This window comes from Triturus cristatus, chromosome 6 (assembly GCF_964204655.1).
Source record: "Triturus cristatus chromosome 6, aTriCri1.1, whole genome shotgun sequence".
Classification (NCBI taxonomy): Eukaryota; Metazoa; Chordata; class Amphibia; order Caudata; family Salamandridae; genus Triturus; species Triturus cristatus.
Genome location: NC_140589.1, coordinates 150,299,452 through 150,322,526, shown reverse-complemented (window position 1 = coordinate 150,322,526; position 23,075 = coordinate 150,299,452). Strand labels below are relative to the sequence as shown.

General features: G+C 40.1%; 1 protein-coding gene across 1 annotated transcript in view; it reads right to left on the bottom strand.

Moving 5' to 3' along the window:
* The window catches only part of DNAH14 (dynein axonemal heavy chain 14), an 894,889-nt gene that overhangs the window by 757,573 nt on the left and 114,241 nt on the right, over positions 1-23,075 (bottom strand). The window contains exons 11-13 of the mRNA XM_085610384.1: positions 18,462-18,700; positions 11,791-11,914; positions 121-358 (exon numbers count right to left, since the gene is read on the bottom strand). Of these exons, the coding sequence (XP_085466510.1) occupies positions 121-358; positions 11,791-11,914; positions 18,462-18,700 (601 nt within the window). The remainder of the gene's footprint in view (positions 1-120; positions 359-11,790; positions 11,915-18,461; positions 18,701-23,075) is intronic.

Below are 23,075 nucleotides of genomic sequence, written 5' to 3'. Positions count from 1 at the left end.
TTTCTTTGCATAGGCTTTTGATTTTTTCAGCTACAATCTGTTCATTTGTGAACACGCTGTTTAGCTACAAATTTCTTAAAAATTGAATTGTTCTTAAAAAAATATCTTTTTTTGCTTTACCCGGAATGTTGACATTTTCTGGACTGCTGGGTCTGAATGTCACTTGCTTCTTCAGATTTCCAGATGCTGCATCTTGTTGCCTCTTGCTGGTACCATGGGTCTGGTTGTCTTTTTTTTTTAACCTTTGATATTCTGAGGAATCATTTGCTTTAGCGGCTATCTTTAATGTAACGTTCACATAAAACACTGGTGCAACCTCGAGCTCGACTTCTTTTTGCTTTTTGATGTCGCCCAGCACCTAGTTTGTTGGATAAAAAGTCATTAGGGTATTTGGTTATTACATTATTTTAAGAAATATTTTTTATTATATGGATGATATTTTATAAGAGAGGCCTCATTATCAACTGCAATGACGTTTCTCTGTATGACAGAAAATCACATCTGTTCTTGGTTCTGGTTTGACCAATAAAGTAAGATAAACAACAGAAAATGTATGTTCTGCTTTTTTAATTTACTAGTAATATATCATCACTGAAGTGTTTTTAGTGCGCATTTTCATTTAAAACATAGATGAAGGTCTTTTTTTGGGCTGTGCTATCCCAAAGATATCTGCATATTACAAATAAGTTTTCATATCCTTTACAGTACTCTATGACTGAACCAAAAACCTGATTCCTCAACTCAAACATAAAAATATTCCACACTGCCTACTCTTCTCCTGACGTCCCCACATTATTACCCCTGCTACGTAGCCTCGCCTTCAAATCTAGTTTTCTAATGGGAGGGATGAGGAAACTGAAGAATACTTTGCCATTTCTAGGCAGGAGACTGAGAAAGCATATATACTCAAGTCAACATTGGCATTCAGTAGGGATTCCACAGTTTTTTTTCTCCGTATTTCTAGATTAAAACCAGTAGTTTGCAAATTTTTCTGCATTTGGTCTTTTCACATTAAAAAAAAAAATTTAACCCCCTTCCAAGTTGTTTTGAGTAAAAAAAAATGGCAACATACATCTGCCACCAAAGTCGCATGGAAAATGCTTTGAAAGTTAATTAGTGAGATGGCGGTATGTTTTCATCAGCAACTAGCACTCGTGAGAACACAACTTTAACCCACTAACAAAAATGTATTTAACTGCCTCGCAAAATTATCCAGGCCACAGGTGGTCCTCAATTCCTTTGGAATGTCATCATACCATTTGACTTGCATCACCTCGATCATTTTATCACTGATAGTTCTGACCATATCTCTTGTGATTTTCTGCCAACACTTTCTCTGGGATCTTTACATCCTCCCCGAGTCTTTTTCCCAAAGGAATAGCTCTCTATGGTGACAATTTTATAGAGAAATGTTAAGAATAAAATGTGATCCTGTTAATTATGTGGACACATTGTAATCTCCTCTGCATAATGTCTACATGATCTCACAAAGAAAAGCCTACCACAGTGCAAGCTGCCAAGTTGTGAATCTCCTGAAGCCAGCTAAGGATACTTTGAGAAGCTCCAGCAAAGATAGTTCAGCACTTATCTAGGCCCCATATTATGTTCTAGAAATCGTGGCCCGGTTTTATCCAGATAAGAAAGGCTTTAACTTAGCTACCTTCTGGCTATAGAAGCTACATGGTCAAGTCAAAAAGCTGAAATTATTTTCAAGTTTCAAGTATGACAATCAAAAATCATACCTAGAACTTTTGTGGGACCAGACTTATTTCAGCCTTGCCTAATTTCCACCACCCATCAGCGTGTCATTTTCCTCACCATTTGCAGTGAACATATCAAAAGTAACTCAGTAAAGTAACTAATGTGCCCTCATTGAGGTTCTTGACTAACTTTAATAAAAGTGCAAAATCCAGATTATAATCTTTAGTGAGGGGAAGCATATGCACTGGCTGGCTATGATACCCACTCAAAATTATCAAGCAGCCTAAAATCTTGATAGAAGTGTAATTTGAGCATGTCTTGTGTAAGTGTGTAATGGTGTATATGTTTTACGTAACATCTACAATTTACATGCCGCTTTGATACTGGTGGGAGTCTTTTGTGAGCACACTGACATTTTCTGTGGTGGCTATTTTGTAATGCTGGTGCTTTTGTCATCCCTCCCAATACCTGTAAGTGTGATCAGGGTGGTATGTGCTTGCTGATGAGTACACTGATATGCAGACATCAGTCTGGTGTTTGACTGTTTTCCCTAAGGCAGAGACTCTGTCGAAGAGTGAAGGGGTGCGCATTTTCTGCAGTACCCGGCAACCAGATAAATGTGTTCAGGGGCCATGTGTTTTGTACCAGTGAGGAGCAAGATGGAGCCTTTCAGCTGTATGTTTTTAATTCAATGTCTAAGCATTGTTAGTTGGTCTTGGAGTCTGCGAAAACTTTATTTACTAACCTTAAACGTTTTTTTTCTTTTTCCATTGTTGTGAGAAAGTTTATTCAAGTGGATACTGCTTTTGTGTATTCAATTTGTTCTAAGAATGCAAAATGTTAATGCACCACCCTTTTTCCTCACTACTCCTTGTACCCTCCTCATGAAGTAGCAAAAATGGAAGAACGTATTTGAAAGGTATGCAAAAGTATGTGGGGTATCTTTGAATGCTGAGAGGAAGTCATCCTTGCTGCTCCATTGTTTAGGCTCTGAGGGGCAGGAAATGTTTGATCATCTGCTGGATCTTTCTGCAGCAGAGGCTGAAGTGTTAAACGAGTATGATATTTGCATTAAAAAATTGGACAAACATTTTTTACTATAAGTGAGTACTATACTAGAGAGGTATCATTTTGCGAGGAGGGTTCAAAAGGAAGGTGAATCGCTAGAATGTTATGTTACTGAATTAAGGAAACTTGCTTCCTGCTGTAAATTTGGTGATCTTGTTGATGAAAGAATAAGATACCAATTCATGGTAGGATGTGAAATGGAAAAGGTCAGAGAGGAACTGTGGATGAGGTATTAACCTTCTTTAGATTCAGTATTGCAAGTTGCCAAAAGGGTTGAACACTCTATGAAATGTGTTGCAACAATAAAAAAGGAGAAAGATCAGAGTGTGCAGGTAGTGAAAGAGAGATTGAAGAAGCTCAAAGTTAAGTTAAGAGTGAGGAGAATGCGGTTAAAAATAGGGTAAACCCATGCACAGGTGCGATAAAGCAAGACACTTTGCTAATGATAAGGCATGTTCTGCTTTGAGAGCAATGTGTACTAGATGCAATAAAAAGGGACACTTTGCGTCAGTGTGTAAGGCAAGAAAATATCACTACGTGTGTCAAATGGGTAGTGGTAGAGGATGATCTGGTAGAGGGTGATCAAGCAAGTGGCGGTTTGGATTTTGAGTGTAGAAAAATTCTTTTACAAATAGGTTGTAAAGACAAGAAAACTAAAGTTAGCACTATTGATACCATTTTGGTTGAGGGAGAACCAACCAAAGTACTCTTTGACTCTGGTGCAATGATCATGATTGTCTAAAAAAAGTTTTTCCAGGAGAAATCTGAAAAGAAAATTGAATTGTTAAAACCTGATATTATCCCATATGCATAAGGGTGTGAACCGATACGCCTACAAGGGTATTTAGGAATGACAGGTCTCGGGCAAGATTTATGTCTCTGAAAAGGGGGACAGTATCATAAATTGGATACATCAAGGTGATCTTAGTGTCATGATAGACCTCAATTGAGATCCCCCCATTTGCCTGAAGGAAAGTCTTGAGAATGGTTTGTCTGAGGTTGATGTCGTTGGTGAAATAACAAATGACTTTCCTAATATGTTCAGAGGAAATCTAGGTTGCTTGAAAGATTATAAGCATGATATAAGATTGGTGACAGGGGCTCAACCTGTATGTTGTAAGGGTAGGAATATTCCCATAGCCCACAGAGATGAGAAGCAGAAGGAGATTGAGAAACTTAAGGCTGGAGGGATAATAGAGGAAGTAGAGGGAACGGAGTGGCTTGCACCGGTGGTTGCAGGTCGCAAGGCTAATGGCAGTTTATGACTCTGTGTAGAATTGAGGCACCACAACGAGAATGTTATTGTTGATAGGTATCCTCTCCGCAATATTTCAGAATTGTTGTTGCTACTTGGGGGTGCAAAAGTGTGTAGCACCATCGATCTCACCTCGGCCTATCACCATGTTAAGCTGAAGGACACTTCTAGAGATTACATGGCATTTATTACCCCTTTGGGGACTTTTAGATATGTTCGACTGCCTTTTGGTTTGGTGTCAGTGGTGTCGTTTTTTAAACGTACCATGGAAAAAGTACTAAATGGGGTTGTGGGTGTCTGTGTGTATCAAGATGATATTCTTGTCTTTGGCAACGATTTGGAAGAACATAATGTCTATCTTAGCGAAGTTTTGGGTAGGTTGGATAGTTCCAATCTTACTATCAATGGAAAGAAATGTAAGTTTGCCACTACTACCATTGATTATTTGGGGCACACAATTACTGGTGATGAGATAACTCCCAAAGCTGAGTTGGTTAATACCATTGAACGCATGTGATCTCCCTCTTCGCGGGAAGAGCTCATGAAATGTTTTGGGATGATTGAGTATTATAATAAATTTGTGGAAAATTTTGCAGAGTTGAGTGTCAACATGAGGCAGTTGTTGAAGAAGGGTATGGCGTTTTTGTGGGATGAAACTTGTGAGAGGGAGTTTGTGCTTTTGAAGGAAAAGCTCATTTCATTCCTCAAATTGAAGAATTTTGATCCTCTGAGGAAGTCAGTCATCACTACTGATGACAGCCTTAAGGGTTGGGCGTAGTTTTGCAGCAGAAATGGAGTGATGGTGGCATGAATACCATCATGTTTGTTTCTCGTGGATCGAAAGAAGCTGAGTCTAGGTATTCAGTGATTAAGCGAGAGGTTCTTGCAGTGTTTTGGGCCATCCAGAAGTTGGAGAAATGTCTGTGGGGTGTGAAGTTTAAGGTTAGAACTGACCACAAACCCCTCTGTGAGATTTTTATGAAGAAGGGGATTGACTCGGTTTCAGGGGGAATAACCAAGTGGGTGATAGCTTTGCAAGAGTTCCATTTTGACATGAAGTATATCCCGGGGGTGGAGAATAGTATTGTTGACACGTTATCCAGGTTTGTCTCGAATGAGAACCATGGACAAAATGATGCTGATATGTTTGATGAAGAGGCTAAGTTTGTGTGTGTGTTGGAGTATAATGTGATTTCAGAGGAGAGAGGGCGTGAAAACTTGGACTCTGATCCTTTACACAATGAAGAGTTGTCTTTGGTGAGGAAGGGTTGGTATTCTAGGAAACAAGGATCTGATGGGTGTAACACATTTTGTGGTGTAAAGGATGAGTTGAATATATGAGGTGGTCTTTTGTTTTGGGGTACTCGCCTAGTGCCTCCTGTTAATTTACGTGAAAAACTGATGGACTTGGCTCACGAATCTCATTTGGACATGTCCAAAACAAAGGAGAGATTGCGTCAGTCATATTGGTGTCTGGGAATGGACATACAGGTTGAAAGGAAGATACGAGATTGTTTGCCGTGCTCTTTGAGTGAGAAATCTAAAAACAGCCTACGTTGGTGAGACAACGTCCCTCTGGGCCATGGAAGGAGATTGCTTTGGACATCCTTGGTCTTATTCATAGCGAGGGTCATCAGACCTATGTGTTGGTTATGGTGGACTTCTATTCACGATGGCCTGAAGTATGTCTGACAATGAGTGTTGAAACCAAACAAGTTGTGGGTTTCTTGAGGAGTCTCATAGCAAGGAATGCATTCCTGAAACTTCTCACTGAAAATGGGGTTCAATTGGTTTGAAATGAGATGAGCACTCTATCATCAAAAGACAAATGGCAACGATTAAACAGGGTTCTCAAAGTAACCATCAGGCTTGCAAAGTCCAATTCTTTGAAGTAGAAGGAGGAGGTAGAAAAGAGAATTGAATTGTATAGGTTGACACTCCATAGTATGCACTACAGGAAGAATAATGATTTATAAAAGCTAGGAGGAAAATTACCTTTTTTAAATTATATGTGGAATTAATGGAATGATTACATGTTTTAAAATTTAAGACAACACTAGCATGATGAAGCAAAGGTCAATTTTCCTTCCAGGAGAAATAAATAAATAGCAATGCAATGTTAAGACAATATGAGTGAAACAAAAGACAAGCACTCCTGGTGCATGAAACAAAAGACAGTAAGTTATGATGAATTACAGCAGAGTTGCTCAGAAGGGATGAGGACAGACAGGGGCAAGACAAAAACATTTAACCACCTAGGCTTCTACTTCTTCCTAGTAGATCACTGGACATACAGTTTTCTTCATGGTTTAGGTTTCCTTCTCATTTTTTCTACATTGTGGTTTTCCATAATGGAGCTGAGAAGATTGTATCCATGCTCCATGTCTATCCGTTCTCTAGTCTTGCAAAATTACTCCCTACCCATATAACCCTCAAGAGAGGACTGCAAATAGAAGGTTGACCACTGTGGGCTTTGGGTTTCCTGACTTGTACTATATTTCCAACTTTACAAGCTCTGAAATGTACCCTTTTATGGTTGGTAGAGAGATGTTTACTCTTGCTTTGATGGCCATGCACATTCACCATGATGCTTTCACTGTCAACTTCAACTATCGGATTTAACCCCAACCAGGAGGGTGCTAATTTGGTGGACGATTACCTTATCTTTAATGACCCAAAAAAGGGGAAACTTTTATTAACAAATGTGGTTTGCTACGGTATAACCCAGGCATGTCTTGTAAATCAACCATACCAAGAATCCCATCAACCTGTACAGCTGTAAACACTCCTTTGTGATACGGTTTATTCTCTCAACCATCCTATTTGCCTAAGGATATATAAAGTAGTCTTTTGATGTAACTTCACCATTTCACTTAAAATGTTCATGTGATTAGATGAGAACTGTACACAATTGTCAGTCACGCTGATCTCATCTATGAACGCTTCCCTCAAAAGTACAATTAACACTAGTGTAGGAGTGCGGTTCACAACTTACTCCACAATCCATTTAGGGCCTCATTTTGAATTTCCCAGGATGGTAACCCCAGGCAGGATACTGCTCCAGGCAACTACGTCTTTCCTGGTAGGTCTGAGGCCGGAATTATCAGGTCTGCAAACTCCAGACCTGATAATTCATGGCCAAGAGACATCATTACAAGACTTTTCTGCAGAGGTGCGTGGTGCTGTGGGTAGTTTTTGCAACTGGCCCTCATCCGTCTGCATCCTTCAGCTAGGTAGAGCAGAAGAAGGACCAGCAAGCTAAAGTAAAAAGCATCCTGCCGTCCTGCAATCCTGACCCCTTTCCACCCCACCAAGTGAGACAGAAAAGGCCGGTACTACATTTACCACCTGCACTAAGAAGTGGTAAATGTTTGCAAATTTGGGTCCTTAATTTCACCAGGAAATCATGCATAACTGAACCTAATATTACCGGGTTCACACATTATTCCCCGTTCTGGGGAAAATAACTTTCAATCCCAGTTATCTAATGGAGATATACAACCTAGTATCATTAAATCTGACCCCAGTATCTCCCCACAGAGATATCTGAGAACTTGGTATGGTTCCCTTACATCATAGGTACTCAAATATTTGCCATGGGGCCACAACGTATGGTCTGTGGTGTGACAGAGGGCCACACTGTGGTGGTAAGGGGTCCTGGGTGGGTCAGGAATTGTGTAAGGAAGTCTAAAAAAAGTTAAATAAACTGGAAAGCATTTATTTGCAGGTTACCTAAAGTTAAGTGGTCCAGGACACCACAGTAGTTACTTCATTTGACCTGCAAATAAATGATTGCCTGTTTATTTAAAAATAATTCTGAATATTAGTGCTCAGCAAATAAACAGGAGCTTGTGCTACTGTTTACTGGGGGGAGGGCACATGTATAGGCTAAGAGGGCCGCATGCGGCCCCGGGCCGTGGTTTAAGTATCGCTGCCTTAGAATCATAGCTAACAAGAACCAAGATAATTCTTTCTTCAGGTCCCAGCGTTTTCACTGGTTCTATGATATTTAAAGCAACTGTACACCAGAGTCTGTCAGTCCTTAGTAAACCACCTCGCTCCACCTCCGGGCCACTTTTGAAGTCACTTCATTGGCTTCCTATTCGCCAGAGAATAAAGTTTAAGCTCTGTTGCTTTGCGCATAGCGCCGTCTTTGGCAAATGCCCTAGTTATATGGCAGTTAAGTTTAAGTTGTATCGCCCGAACCGGAATCTTAGGTCAGAAAATAGAGGATTGCTGGTGGTTCCACGTTTTAAGAAAAATCGAACTGGAGGCAAAACAGTCGCCTTCCTGGCCTCTAAACACTGGAACTACCTGCCAGAGGACCTTCGGAAATGCTCTAGCTTGATGCGCTTCAGAAAACTCCTGAAGACTGAATTATTTAAGATCTGAGCTGTGTAAAGCTACGTCAGTCTGTTCTGTTTTCTATGCTAGCGCGGAGATACCCCTATGGGGGTGATTCCTGCGCTTTACAAATTTCATACATACATACGGGACTCAATGGAGGTTTGTTGGTGACCTTAACCTTGTCGCTACATGCACAAAACACAAGCCCTTACTTTGTGATCTATCATGGAATCTATTTATTCTCCCCAATAACAACTCCTAACTCTACTTTTAGTTAAGACTTCAACCCAATTGGTCTTAATACACCAAAATCAACTATTTTCTCCCTCACTGTTGAGGGTGTGTGATTTTTATACCATGTGCTAGTCTACCACCATGAATTCTCAATTCATCCTTAACTTCCTAATATCTGTTCCATTTTTCATTTAACTCCAGTTTGGATAGTCAATCTCAAGGGAGGAACTCCCTAATAGGTTTCATGATTTCATCGTGTTCTTCCACTTGATATCAGTCACTTTTTTAGACCACTTCTAGGCCAATATCTTTCAATTTCTTCTCCATGGGTAAGCGGGAAAAGCAGTCAGTCGCTAGCTCTCTTAAGCCTGGCAGATAATCCAAGAAAAATTGTAACCTACTAGCCACCTAGCAACCCTGGGGGTAGTGCATACTGATACGTTGGGGGTGAAAGCATGATTCAGCCACCTGTGGTCCATATAAACCACAAATGCTAGACTCCTTAGGAAAAATGTAAAATGTTTAATGGCCCAAAAGCATGCTAAATCTTCTTTTTAAACTACTGAGTAGTTATTTTCTGAATCTTAAGGAGATTGTGAAGGAAATGCTATCACACTTTTTTGTTATCAATGACTTTGGATAAAGTAGCCTCCATCCCTTTGGTGCTGATGTTGTTGGGTAAGATGGTCTTCCTTCAAAAGTCAAAACATACTAGAGTAGGTGCTTCGGAAATCTCAATCTAAGGTAAAAGAATTTTGGGCCTTCGGGTCCAAATATACTATACATTCTTTTTTAAGAGCTTTCTGAAAGAGTGAGCAATATTTGGAAACCCTTGCACACATTAAAATATATAATTCTGCAAGCCTTAGAAAGGATTTTAATTTTCTATGTTTTCACAGCTTTGACAAAGCCAACTTTGCATTTCTCGTTGAACTTTGAGGTCGTGTGTCCCCGGTAAGTGGCTGATCCTACCTCCAATCTGGAATTTATCTCTATGTATGGCCAAACCGATGTCTATTAGTCTTTGAAGAACTTTCTTCAAATGCTGCAGTGGTAACGGACATCAACCCCCTAAATTAAGAAGTCGCCCTGAAAGTAGGCAACTCCTTAGATGCCTTTCAGAATCTGCGTGTTGATGCACTGGAAGACCGTGGGGGCAGAAGAAAGGCCAAAGTGCATGTGGCACTATCTGAAGACACCCAAGGGTGCAATAAAAGTTGTGAAATGTCTAGAGTGAGAAAGGAGTTGAACGTGGTAGTAGGCTGACACAAGAGGCTACTCTAATTAAAGTCCTAATATTGGGTAAGGGGATGGAGGGCAATCCAGATGGTTGAATTCAAATTCCTTACATCAATGCATAGTTTGAAGACCCCACCTTTCAACTTCTGAGCCAACACAGAGGGAGTTAGCCACTCAAAGGCTTGAATGGGCTAAATTATGTCTTCTCTCATAGGTTTACTGAATTCTTCTTCAAGTGGTTATGTGTGTGTGTCAAGGCAGGGGCACATATGGTGATGTTCTCCAACTGTCATAACTATCAACATTCTAAAACCCCCTATGGTGGAATGACCTATAGGTAAAGAACTTTGGAGTGGGAAGAAGGGGAGAAAAGAGAAGGAAGAGGGCAGGAAGGAAGAAATTACAAAACTGTAACGTGTAGCTTTGCAAAGTGAGTAAGTATTTACCGCAATGGTTCATGATTCTGTACAACAATTACCCACTAAGGTGCTGACTAATAATGGGCTAATGATGGAAAGAAGTAACACATTAAATGGCTGGTTATCTAATATATGTAAAGCAACTGAAAGGCTTCAATTTAAACATTTAAAAAGTATCATGAAAGATTTACTATGTGATACCATTCATATAGTTTTTAGACCAAATGAGGAATGTAAACCATTATGTAACATTGTGCACCTCATGCAACACACTGGAAAATGTTACCAACATTAATAACTATCGTAAGCAAGGGGAACTAGATTATGTCTTCCACGTAGTTTAAACACATCTAATGTGGCTAATAATATTTGCAAAATACATATATAATATGCCACTTAATGGGTGCCTCAGTTTATCTGCATTCAAAATGGCTAATGATTTGTTACATGAGGATTTCACCATATAAACACTTTATTTCCTTCAGTCTCACAATTGGGTATGTGCTGCACTTAAATAGTTATATTGCTCTTCATCTTCGAGATGCGTCCCTTTGAACTGTTTCATGACTCCAATCCAGCTCGCAGGGATATGGCTCTGTGATCACCTGCCTTGTAAAGGGACCATGCGTTAAGTGCTTGGCTTTAAATACCTAGTGACATTACGAATATTGGTCAAGAGTTGTGAGCATGCACTTTCTGACTTCCAATGGTCGCCTTCACACAGGTATGTAAAATAAGGTCTACCCTATAATGTTCCTGGAAGGTTTTAACTTTTCGTTTAAAAAAAACATACTTTTCAGAACACCATGTTCAGTACAATAGTATTTTTCACCTGTCTGCTTTGTATTTCTCTAAGGTTTTTTCACTGTGTATCCACTTGTATTAAGCTCGATTTTCTCCTAATTGGATGTTTAGAAAAACATATATTTATGAGTCATTTACAATCTGAAAAGCAAGAGAGGGTGACACATGTTGGCTGAGTCTTATTCACCTTTGAACATCTATTTTTTCCATCTGGAGCAAACTATTTATCAAGTTATCGCATCAGGTTTTCAATGCTGATCAATGACTACAAAGAACTGGAAACTTTGATCTCTTGTTAGATGATATAAGTTTTAGGACATAACAAAAGTTACTATATCGCTGATATCCAGAGAATTCTGCTGAAAAATCATTCTGACCTTTCAAGCGTCTTAATACATTAGATTATTCTTTCTTTAAAAAGTGTGTCCTACTCTATTGTCCACTGGTCACTAGATTAAATGTAATTCTGTTACCAGCCTCTGAACTACATGTTACTTTATTATTTCCAAAGTAGACCCTTTTTGAGTCTTTTTTTATTGGTTAAGGAAGTTTGGATTTGTTATCAAATAACATTTGTCCTTATCTCAGACTAAACCAGATCATATGAAATCCTGTATATAACAGAGGCATCGTTATTTTCTAATGGGAAAGAAACCTAGAAGTAGTTCTACACACAAATGCACACAGACAGGTAATAGGTATGCACTCATGCGATCGACTTACCTTATTAATGTCCTCTTCTGTAACTCTATTTTGTTTATGTACTTTAACTTCACTTTGCGTTTCTTCTACAGCTTTTGGTGAATCCAATGTAGTATGATGTTGGGAGTCTTCCACATAAATGTCACTGTTTACGACAAGATAAAGCTTATCAATAAGAAACTGTATCTCCGTTATACATGTTCAACACTTACGGCCTGATACACAAACTGTATTTTGTAGTACATAAAGGAGTATTATAGTGGTACCACTTACAACAAAATGCAATTCACAAACCTACAAGTGGAAATCTCCTCCTCTCCTATTTTGTCCAATGGGAGATCTCCACACATTTAAGTTTACTACTTAGGGCCCGATTACCACTTTGGTGGTGTGCCACAGGGTCCGCTCTGCCAAAGCTGTGGTCAGCCGCCCACCAGATTAGGAGTTTTCTTCTGTCTGGCAGGCTTTTGTTGGCGTTCCCACAGCAGTGCCTCATAAAAAAGGCACTGCAATGGGAACGCCAAAAACAGTTCCTGCACGGCATTGACTGAACGGTCCGTGCCATGCAGGAACTGGTGTGCATGCACACAGGGGGCACATCGTGTGCGCCCCTGTGTGCATCCACAGGGCGCAGAGGCCCCGGGGGCCCTGTAGTGCCCCCTTTGTGTCCTCTCCACCAGCGTTTACATGGAGGAGGAACTGCCATGAAAACCCAACGGAGAGGAAACTCCTAATATGCTTGGCGGGACTGCGGCGCCATGCATATGATGTCTCTACACGGCTGCAACACCACCAGGCGGCTGCGGCGGGATGTGCCAGTCCAACTGCCAGAGTCCTAATTGGGTGGTCCGGAGACCGCCACGCACCCAGGAGTCTGGCGGTCCCTGTACTGCCAGACTCATAATTGGGCCTTTGTGGGAGGGATCGGGGAATGGTGGGAAAATGGGGAATATCTACTACAAAATAAGAGGGGTTTAGGGAGAATTAAGGTGGGGGCTTAGGAAGTGGCAAGGAGAGGTTTAGAGAAGGGACATGCTATACCAAACAACACCATAAAAGCCCATTGCTATTCACAAACTACACTTCTAAATTTACTACTGTCTAAAAGGTCACAAAACATTGGGAATTGTACTGTAGCCCAGCCTTGAGGTAAGTCTAGCACCACACAGACCACTCACAGGTACAACAACACACTCCCAAAGAAAACAAAACGAAACAGGCTAAAACAAAACTCATAGAAAACAATCTTATATTAATTAAATATTTAAAATGCATATGTATATTTTTTGTTCAAGCTAAAAAGTGATATATTAAACATAAAATAGTATAGAATGTAAACAATTAATAATTTACTTATTTATTTAAAATAATCATTAAATTAGCCCTTTGTACTTTTATTAAGAAATCAAATTTCATTTAATATACCTAAACACATACATTTCGATAACATGTCATGAATATAATTGAAACATTAATGTACTAGTGTATTTGTGATTTTTTTTAAATGTTGTTTAAAAATAATATTGATAACATCAAATATATATTTTAATTATTTATATATTCAATAAAGATGCAATGAATAAATGTGCTGTAACATTCTGCTTTATTAGTTCTAGAGCATTAATAATAATTTGAAATTAATTTACACATTTATTTTACATTCAAATATTTTTATACTTTTTAAATAAATTAATAAATCTTTTTAATTTTACCAGAGATCTCTGTACCAGTTGCGCAGAATTCTGCATACATGTAAAAAGTTATTGGTAGGAATGCTACACTCATGAATCTAATCTTAGATGTTCATACCCCCTGGTTTCAGTCGGTGGAGACATGCAAATCTCCACAAAGGGGCCGATTACGATGTCGGGCAGAAACATTCCGCCCGATACCGTCTCAGAATCAGAAACATTCCGCCCGATACCGTCTCAGAATCGCGACTGACCGACTCGCGGTCTGCGGTTCCACCCGACCGATTATGATGTGATTAAAAACTGTTCGTTTGGAGTCCCATTGTTCCCTATGGGAGCTTTTGTGATGCCCAAATTGGGAAATGTGTGTGTGTGTGTGTAAAACCCTGCATCCTGTCGCGGGCTACCCATTGTGCCTGCCACACAGTGCAAGGTTTTACAGGGGGGCCCCTTAGGTACCCCCTCGACCACCAACCAAAGACCGCAGAGGCAAGGAGGCCATCCCAGGGGCCCCCCCAAAGTCGCTTTCTGACAGCATTTTCATGTCAGACAGGCCAACTCGGAAAGGCTGTTGGAAATCAACATCGTAATCGGCCGGTCAGAAACGCTGTCCATAGAGGTGTGTGATGCGGTCCGACTGACACGAATACTCTGAGTGCCAGTCAGCCCCGATTCGGAACAACCGACCAGTTTATGTTCTGACCGTGAACATCGTAATCTCTCGGTCTGTATGTAGACCAACCGAGTTGGTCGGAAGGGTTCTGATACGGTCGAGGAGATTCCGACAGTTAGGAGGAGGCTTTCCACCCGACATCGTAATGGGCCCCTTAGATTTAATTCTATACTTGGAAATAGTGAATAGCAGAAAATGTGTAGATTTCTACTTTATTTCAAAAGTAAATTTACACATCAGAAAATCTACGTGTAAAATTACCATGTGAATATTTTCCAATATTTTATTGTAAGTAGATCATATGGGAAAACCCCTATCTCAGGGCACTTTTGGTATTGAAAATGAAAAGAAAACAAGGGGCACTAGAACTTTTATTCAAACTGAAAACAACACAGTTTTTAGGAGTCTATTCACACAGGCATTTTGGAGTATGTACAATAATACTTCTGTAGTACACTTATTATGCAGTTTGAGATGCCTTTGTAAAGTGGTCCTAAAACATCTAAAATGTTAATAAAATGAAAATATTTAAGGAATATGCTTGTGCAATTAGTACAAATAGAAAGGAGTATTCCCTTTGTGAACAAGTATGAGCATTTAAAAGAGTGCTCATGTAGGTCTACTTCCAGTACTCAACAGCCCCTTAGTACTGGTAATTCGTAATGAGTGATTTTACCCGTAATCAGGCTTAAGTCAAAAGCATAGAATATTTGTCAATATAATTTCCTAATTTACTAACAAGGAAGTCACAGGTTTGGGCCCCAATTGATAGGTCTATAAACAAGAAGGAGCTCCAGAGGGAACAATGTCAAAGGTGCCCTCCACTCGAACACTTCACTCATAATAAAAGCCCTTTATAGATCTCTCACACATAATACTCTATACATCGGATCCCCTATTCTACAATTAGGGTGGGAAAAGTTCTAGTTTTTATTTAGAATCACCACCTGTCCTCTGCCTAGGGATAACCATAAGTGAAACAAAGTGCAAATGGAAAAATATATAAAAATATAGTGCCTCACGTAAGCAACCATCAGGGAGCCAATTAGCAGTTTCTTACCAATTTTCTCACTTTTTCATCGTGGGCAGCTTTCCTATGTATACAGAGGAGCCAACACCCGAACAAGTTCAGAAGAATGTTGTATGTGTGCGTTATCCATGTATCCCTATTCTGTGTAGAACACATATCTAAGACTCCCTTGGTTCCCAAAAAAGGGGAAGAAACCAAAGATTGAATTTGGGACTCCTGTAAGGGCTGCTACACTCCTGGCAGCCTCCCTGAGCCAAAAGCCATTCTTATGGCAGTGCCATTACTCTCCTTCAAGACAAAAACCACAGTCTCTTGGGCACTAGTAATTGTTATAGAGCAAATAATGCAACACAGACAGTAGGTCACCCGATCCTACTAGACATACAATGCATGTTCAAACAATTTCAAGGAAAGAAATGACTTTTAAAAACACCAAACCCTGAGAGCATATGCCAATTCAAGATGGAGTTTTCCTATTTATTTAAATAGTATAATTTGCTTTACAATCAAGATTCCAACCCCAGGCAGAAACTCCACCCATCAACCCTTATCTACATAGAATGATAGGTACATATAAAAACTAGATACAAACAAAAATACACAACTTACAAACAGAGAAACAAGGGGATACAACTCATTGAGGAGGCAAAATTAGTCAGTCCCAGAAACAACCATCCAAGTCCCACTAGGAGGTAACAAATTTGGCTATTCTCATCAATGAATCAGCCCCTAGAATGATATGTCTCATTCACGCACAACTAGACCAATGTGCACATTTTGAGGAGTGCTGCTGGATATTATGGGAAGTGTTTTGACTGCCGGTGACAAGCCCTTTGAATTGACTGAGGCACAGTGAACCTTTCCTTTTTCTGTTTTCTTTTGTTTAAGTCATGTGCCCATAGACCTTTTTTTCCCTTGGAGGTCCCGGTTCCAAGTGGATCACCAGCAACAGGCACGCTGGGGTCTGCAAGTGTGTCGGGAGAGATGTTCGGAAGGCAGTGTATGAGCCAGCCACCTCTATCTTCTCCTGTCTCTGTCTTTAAGGTGTGGATTGCATGCACTGTGCTCCCTGCTCCCCTCAGATGTGGGCATGATGAATTGTGGAGTGATTCCGAAATGCTCCTGGGGATGTAAACCTCCTCAGGTTGCTGGCCCTCCCAAGGGGATCTTGATGGATTGGAGGTTGGACAGCAGGAGGTGCTCTAGCAGAATATCCTACCTAAGATTAGTTTTGAGGATCTGATCAAAGACTTTGCAATTAGAAAAAGTAAGAGAAAACTTTTCAAATATAAATAAAGTGGAAGTATACAAAAATAAACATTATTTTCCATCTTACTGTAAGTTTTGTTTCATTTAGAAAAATAGAATTTTATAGTTGATTTGTGTTTATATTTTGAATCAGATAAATATGGGGGCACCAAAATCTTTTAAGTACTTGAACCCTCTAAAGGTCTTACTCAGGCCCTGGGTCATAACCCCATTCTCCACAGAAGCTAGGATGTGTAACCTAATTGTTAGCCTTGCGGTCCTCCTTTGAAGCTGACCTTCTTCTACTTTTCTAAACTTGCTTCTCTTCTTGTTAGAAAGTTCCCAGGTACAACCTTAGTGTTAGCATTTCAGGATTACCTTTTCAACAAGGATAACATATTGTTTGTTTATATGTACGAGTATGATTTTTGTCAAGAGCTCTAATAATAAATAATAAAGTGGCGCTATAGAAAGAAAAGAAAGAAACACATTTGTCCAGGGCAACCTTTAGTGAACAAATATAAACATGTGATGAGCTACCCTCACTCCCAATAAGATATCCAGGTCATACCCCAATTCCATGGGAAAAAGCATGCGATATTTCACTAAAGCAGCACAGCACTGACTTGAGATGAATATATTCAGATAAAAGGCAACATTCTGATGATACTGATGAGATAATGGTTTTTCTTTTTTTATTTCAAATCATTTTTATTGAATTTCAAGAAAGGAACAAAAAGTGAGACACAGTAATAGTGCAACGTATTAGATCAGAAAAGTTAGTCTACGAAAGTTACATCGCTATCAAGTCATGTGAGGTACAAAGTAAGTCGATGGAAATCAAATCAAATATAGAGAGAGAGAAAGAAAGAAGGAAGAATAGAGAGAAATAAATAATAATAATAAGAATAAGAAGCTACTCAAGTGTCTTGTCACATGAAATACAATGAAGCTTTAGAGACAACAGACATGGTCGACATTTGGCTATTACTCAGATTATTATACAGTCAAGGTGATGGCTTTTCTAACAGCAATGAAAAAACAATAAATGTAGATACAGTCATATACCCAAAATAAACAAGTGCATTAAAAAAAAAAAAAAGACCGCCAAAAATGGAATGTCAGATGTGAGAGTACTGGCATGGCAAAAGACTCCTTACAGCAAAAATGCACAGAGTCTTTCCTGTAATAGTAGTTAAAATAAATAAAAAAGAACTAAGGAAAAAAGCAGTTATTAGTTGGATTATTTCTTTAAGAAAGCATTGGCAAAGTTAATAGGGTTGGCTTTGTGAAGCGTTTCATTTTTTAAATTTATTATGTTATGAAAAGTTGAAAAATAAAAAAAGTTCCCCCCGCCGGCACTCGGCACCATTCCGATTGTTTTTCGCCTTGAGTTTTGTGTTTGTTTGCTTTTTTTTTTAGTTTTCTTCAAAATTTAAAAATGTCTGTATCCTGTCTAACTTTTGAGTTGCCGAGAACAATTCTATACTCCTGCTGTGCCTTTGGAGATCAGTTGCTGCTCTGCGACGCTTAGTAATTGACTGGCACAAACTAGCGGCCGGCCCTGGTGGTTGTAGGCCCATGTCTGTAATTTTGACTCTCTGCACAATAAAGTTTTTTCAAAAAAAATAAAATAAAAAAATAAAATAAAAATAAAAAAAGTTAAATATTACTATCTAAAGGTGGAAATTATATTTTTATAAAGAAAAAGAAGTAAAAAGTGTACTCCTTTTCAGATGGTTGGAAACATGTATTCAAGTGTGCAGATTCACTGCAAAATGTGTGAATGGCACTTAAACAGACCAACAGAAAAAGAAACCTGATCGAAAACATCTCAATGCATGTTTAAAAGTATTTTTTATCATTATTTTTAAAACATGAGACTGGAGAAACAGCAAAAGCTATCTCTAAGCTAGATCTATAAAGGAACTCAAAATTCTTTACATCTTATGGACAGTTCTGAATACAACTGGTTGGGGTTCCACTGTGTTAAAGTGTGGCACACATTACAACTTAACATAGTGTACACAACTTCCTCTTGTTGCCTTACTTTTTCTTGGCTTTGGTGGTGACATCACTTGAAAGACTGAACATGTCCAAAAGTCCCTGGACAGCAGCGGCCACCAGGTGGCGCAGTAATTCCATCCAGATATTATCAACAAGCTTCAGGAACCGAGCAAAGCGTTCCACCAGGCGCCGCCACTCGCTGGCTTGTATGTACTTCGGTCTCCTATCAACCTCTGCATGACCAGATTGAGCAAACCTTAGAAGTCCTTCACCTTCTGTAACCTGGTTAGGATAGGAAGAATTGAAAAAGGCTCATTATTCAAATGGGGAAAAAATGAAGGCAGATTAACTTCAGAATAACTTCAGCAGAGTCTGATGGTAGTAAATTCAGGAAGGCATATTGTCTTAGCCACCTGGGTAATGACAGAGTCAATTAGTCATTGGTTGAGCCAATGTGCAATTTGTGAAGAATGACAAATATAAGGCAGCAGTGTATCAGCACACTGGGGGTCGGGTAGAGTGTGGTGTTACTTCCTAGTGGCCACAGCGTTTACCTATGACAAGAGACTTAGGAATGTACAGTCGGTATTCATCATCAAGACTTATTACACGTCGATACATAGCAAGAGCATGGGGTTCTGATAACCTGCCTCCTTGTTGGATTGGAAGAGAGATATGGACTGGTGAATGGTAACAGAGAAGGCGGTCTATATTAATAGAGGATGCCCCAGCAAGTGGGGGAGGGTTTGGAATAAATGGAATGACTTTAGAGGCAACACTTGTACACCCCCGAGATCACTGAGCAGGTGGAAGGAAACCCAGAAGGGAGTGGACTGAATAAGGGAGGAAGGAAGTGATGCCTTGCAAGTGATGCTATACAGAAAGCAAAGCAGGTTGTAGATAAGCCCAGGTGAAGTGTGAATATGCTGTAACTGTGGTGAATGTAACTGCAATGCTGTTTTGGAAATAAAAAAGTTAATTAAAAAAAAAGACATATTACACATCAGCGCCCTTGAATGGGCAGACGTGCATGGTCAACTGACAACAAAGTATTTTTGGAATGCGTACATAGGTTAGGTCTGAAACAAGTGTCCAATGACAAAGCAAGAGGCCAGCAGTTGCATGTAAAAAGTGTATTCTTCGTAGTACAATATTACACTTTTGGAAAAGGCATTTCGCCACTTTGCCATCAGTTCTGCTGGCCTCTTTGTAGCTCCCATCTGGTGCTCGGCGTAGTTGAGCAGACTCCTTGTTGTCCATCATTGAGACCCATTCTGGCTCTCAGCTGTGGCTGCCACCAATGCCTGCCTGTAGCCTGGGTCTTGTGCCTGTTATTCTACTTCTCCGAACTTTAGCCTACCTTGATCACATTTTATAATGGAGGTTTTTATTTTATGTATGCAAACACAAATCCAAAAGGCAGTGGGAAAATGCAAATAGGTCATGGAAACACATGCCGAGATGGGTGGGTTACACCAGGATGGGCAGAATTTTAAAAAGTTGTGATGTACATTTCCTAAGGTGGTAATACACTACATGAAAAAAGATGATGTATCAAAGAAAGACCTGACAGTCAGGACCACCGTGATATTTTGTACTCAAAGATACCAGAATCCCTGCTCTCAGCCAGCACTGTACCTTGTGGAGGCTGCTTCAATCATGTGACTTAACTAGGACCAAGGCCTTCGGAGCTCTACAGTCACCTCAATCCTCCACATATTTAGACACAGCCTGCTTCAGCCATCCACATTCAGGCCTGATCCAGTTCCACCCACTCCCACCCTCCAGACCTTCACACCAATCACATTCCAGCCACTCCCGCCCTCCACACATTCAGACAGAGCCCCGCTCTGGGCCTTCAGACATTTAGCTTGCATTACCCCAAGCTCACTGTGGTTTACCCTGGACCCAGGCCACCCTGAACTTGTTCTTCCTTTTTATTCCAGATCCCATACTCTTGGGGAGGTGGAATCAAGGGAAAAGAGTGCCACCTAGGTTCACTGTGCAAGTGGTGCAAGTGAGGAGGTGAGAAGCCCCGGCCATTGGAAAAATGTAATTGGCCAATCACACAGCATGCTTAAGGGAGTTGCTTTTCCATAAGGGGAATGCTAATCAGGTTCACAGATGGGGAATCTGAAAAGCCCCATTCTAGATAAGGGAGAGGGTCCCCAGAATTTGCTAACCAATAAGCTAGAAGGGAAGGGTAAAACAAGTACCCCTGTATCGCAGGATTGATTTGTTTTGTCTGATTTTTCCTCTGATCAACAAATGAGGAAAGGAAGTCTACTGCCAAAGGGAAGTCTTCAAGCTGTGACCTCTGGATACTTTTCCTGGACTGCCCAGTGGCTGAAATTGGTGAATACTTGCAGAATTGGCATAAACAACCTAAATAAAGTCCACTTGAGATGGAATTTCTGTTTCTTGTCCCTCTGTCAACATTTCATTGCAGGGAAAACTACAGGTTTAGAAAATGGATCCATAGTGCAGATCAATCAAATTTTCTGGTGTGGATGGTCTTGTGGATTATGCAGCATGCCTTCGATCTGATGTGTTCCAGAAGAGGGAGCACTTGAAGTTCATTAAAGGTGGATGCAACATGATCCGACATATGATGCTCAGTGACCTAGAAGCAGCTTGGTGGAATGCCTGTCTAGGTTAAGGTTGTTATTTGGGATGCAGGCCAGCAATGCATTGTGAGAGGATGAGGGCTTGAAAAATTGAGTGGAATATGTTGAGATCAAGGTCAATCCTGCGAGAGAGGATGATATGTTACTGGGGGTTCTTCTAAGGAAAGTTTTCAATCAATCTTGAAAGCTAGGGGTCTTATAACTGGTAGTGAAGAAGAGTATAAAACTATTAAGCTGCACAGATCTGAGCAACTCTGATTTCTGTTTGAAACTTTACCCCATTGATGATAAAGAACTCAGTCTTAGTTGGGTTTAACTCGAGTTTGACTCTGACATTCAAGATTCAGTAGGGTCTAAGGAAATTCCTAGAAACAGGATGAGTTACTGACACATTCTGAGATATATACATGCTAAAGAAGGCGAATATGTTAAATGAATATCATGGAAGGGGAACAGCCATATTGGTGAACTTCGCAACTGATATGCTCAGAAGCTTGGGGGTAGTTTCAGGGTCTAGACCAAGATTTCCAATCTCTAGAGATTATTCAGTTTATCAGACAGACAGCATCCAGCCTCCAGATGCAAAATCCATCAGCTGATGATTACGGCAGACCCTTCAGCTGCTGACCTCAGACATTAATTTGTGGAAGCAAGCCATATTTCATAGAAGGGAAATACAAAGCAAAACTATGGAGTTTCTGTCCAATCAATCATTACTATACTAAACTCTGGGAACATTTTTGACTTGTCAGGGTCTCAAAAAAGCTGATATGCTGCCAAGCCACTCCATGTTTAGCCATAGCCATGGCCTTGGCTACCACACTGGATGTCTTCTAGGATTGGCCACACAGTTGAAACTTATCAGCAGATTTACATTTATGAGAGCAGGTGGCACAATTTTCTGCATTTAGTACGCTAAACATTGGAACATTCTGCCTCTGAGTCTGAGGAGAGTACTGCAACACTTGGACAAAATATCTCAAAAGTAGCTGTTTACCGGAAAGACCCTACAGCAGTCCATTCTAAAATGATGCAGTGAGTTACATGGAGTTATGCAACATTCTTTGGTTTGTAAACCCTTAATGCACATCTCATCTACTGATTGTTTTTCTAAGAAATATAATCAATCCAAAATTGGAAGCATATGGGTGAATTGGACCCAATACCAGGGTCTTGTGGATGAATGTAAATGATTTCTCCTCAGTGGGACTGAATAGCCTGCACCTATGTCAGCCATTGATGGTGCTATATATAAATGATCCACATGATGTGTGCAGTATAGACAGTGAAGATCATTACTTGTTAATTTCATGGATATATCTGTACTAACAACGGTTGTTCTTAAACTATTGTAAAAAAGTCTTCTTTCTCTTTCTTCTTTTTTACAAATAAAAAATATATTTATAAATTATCCACACAGATTGATGCAAACCGCCATCTATTTGCTTATTAATATGCTTCCGATCATGCTTCAGCAGTGAGACTGTGGCCCCACAAGTTGATAAGAACACCGTCCTCGCTGCAAGCAAGAATCCCAGCCCCTTGTCCTATTTTCCCTGTCTGCAGTCTTTGACACTGTGGATTTCCAATCACTTAACAAGATCCTGCTCCACAAACATTTGTTTCATTGATAACAGACTTTGCAAGCTCCTGTCCTACCTCTCCGTTTAGTACTACATTTTCCAGATGGTAACTCTGGATCACGGCAATTTACCAGAGACCCACAGAATATCACCAGGGCCCATCCTCGTCCAGCAGTCTTCAGTGCAGGGAAGCATAGTCCTCGTTGCCAACCATTGAACCAAGACTCACTACTATGCAGACAACTCTCAACTGAAGCAGAAAGTTTCCACAATCAAGATGACTAACTACCTCAAAGACTGCCTCTACGTCTTTTAAGGAAAGACGTCAATAACTACCTCAAGCTGATCTTGACCAAGGCACAATTCCTCCTAAGTGCTAACAGCACAAAGCAAGCCCAGCTACAGGAGCAGCTCTCCAAAATGAGCATGGAGGGATGTACATCACAA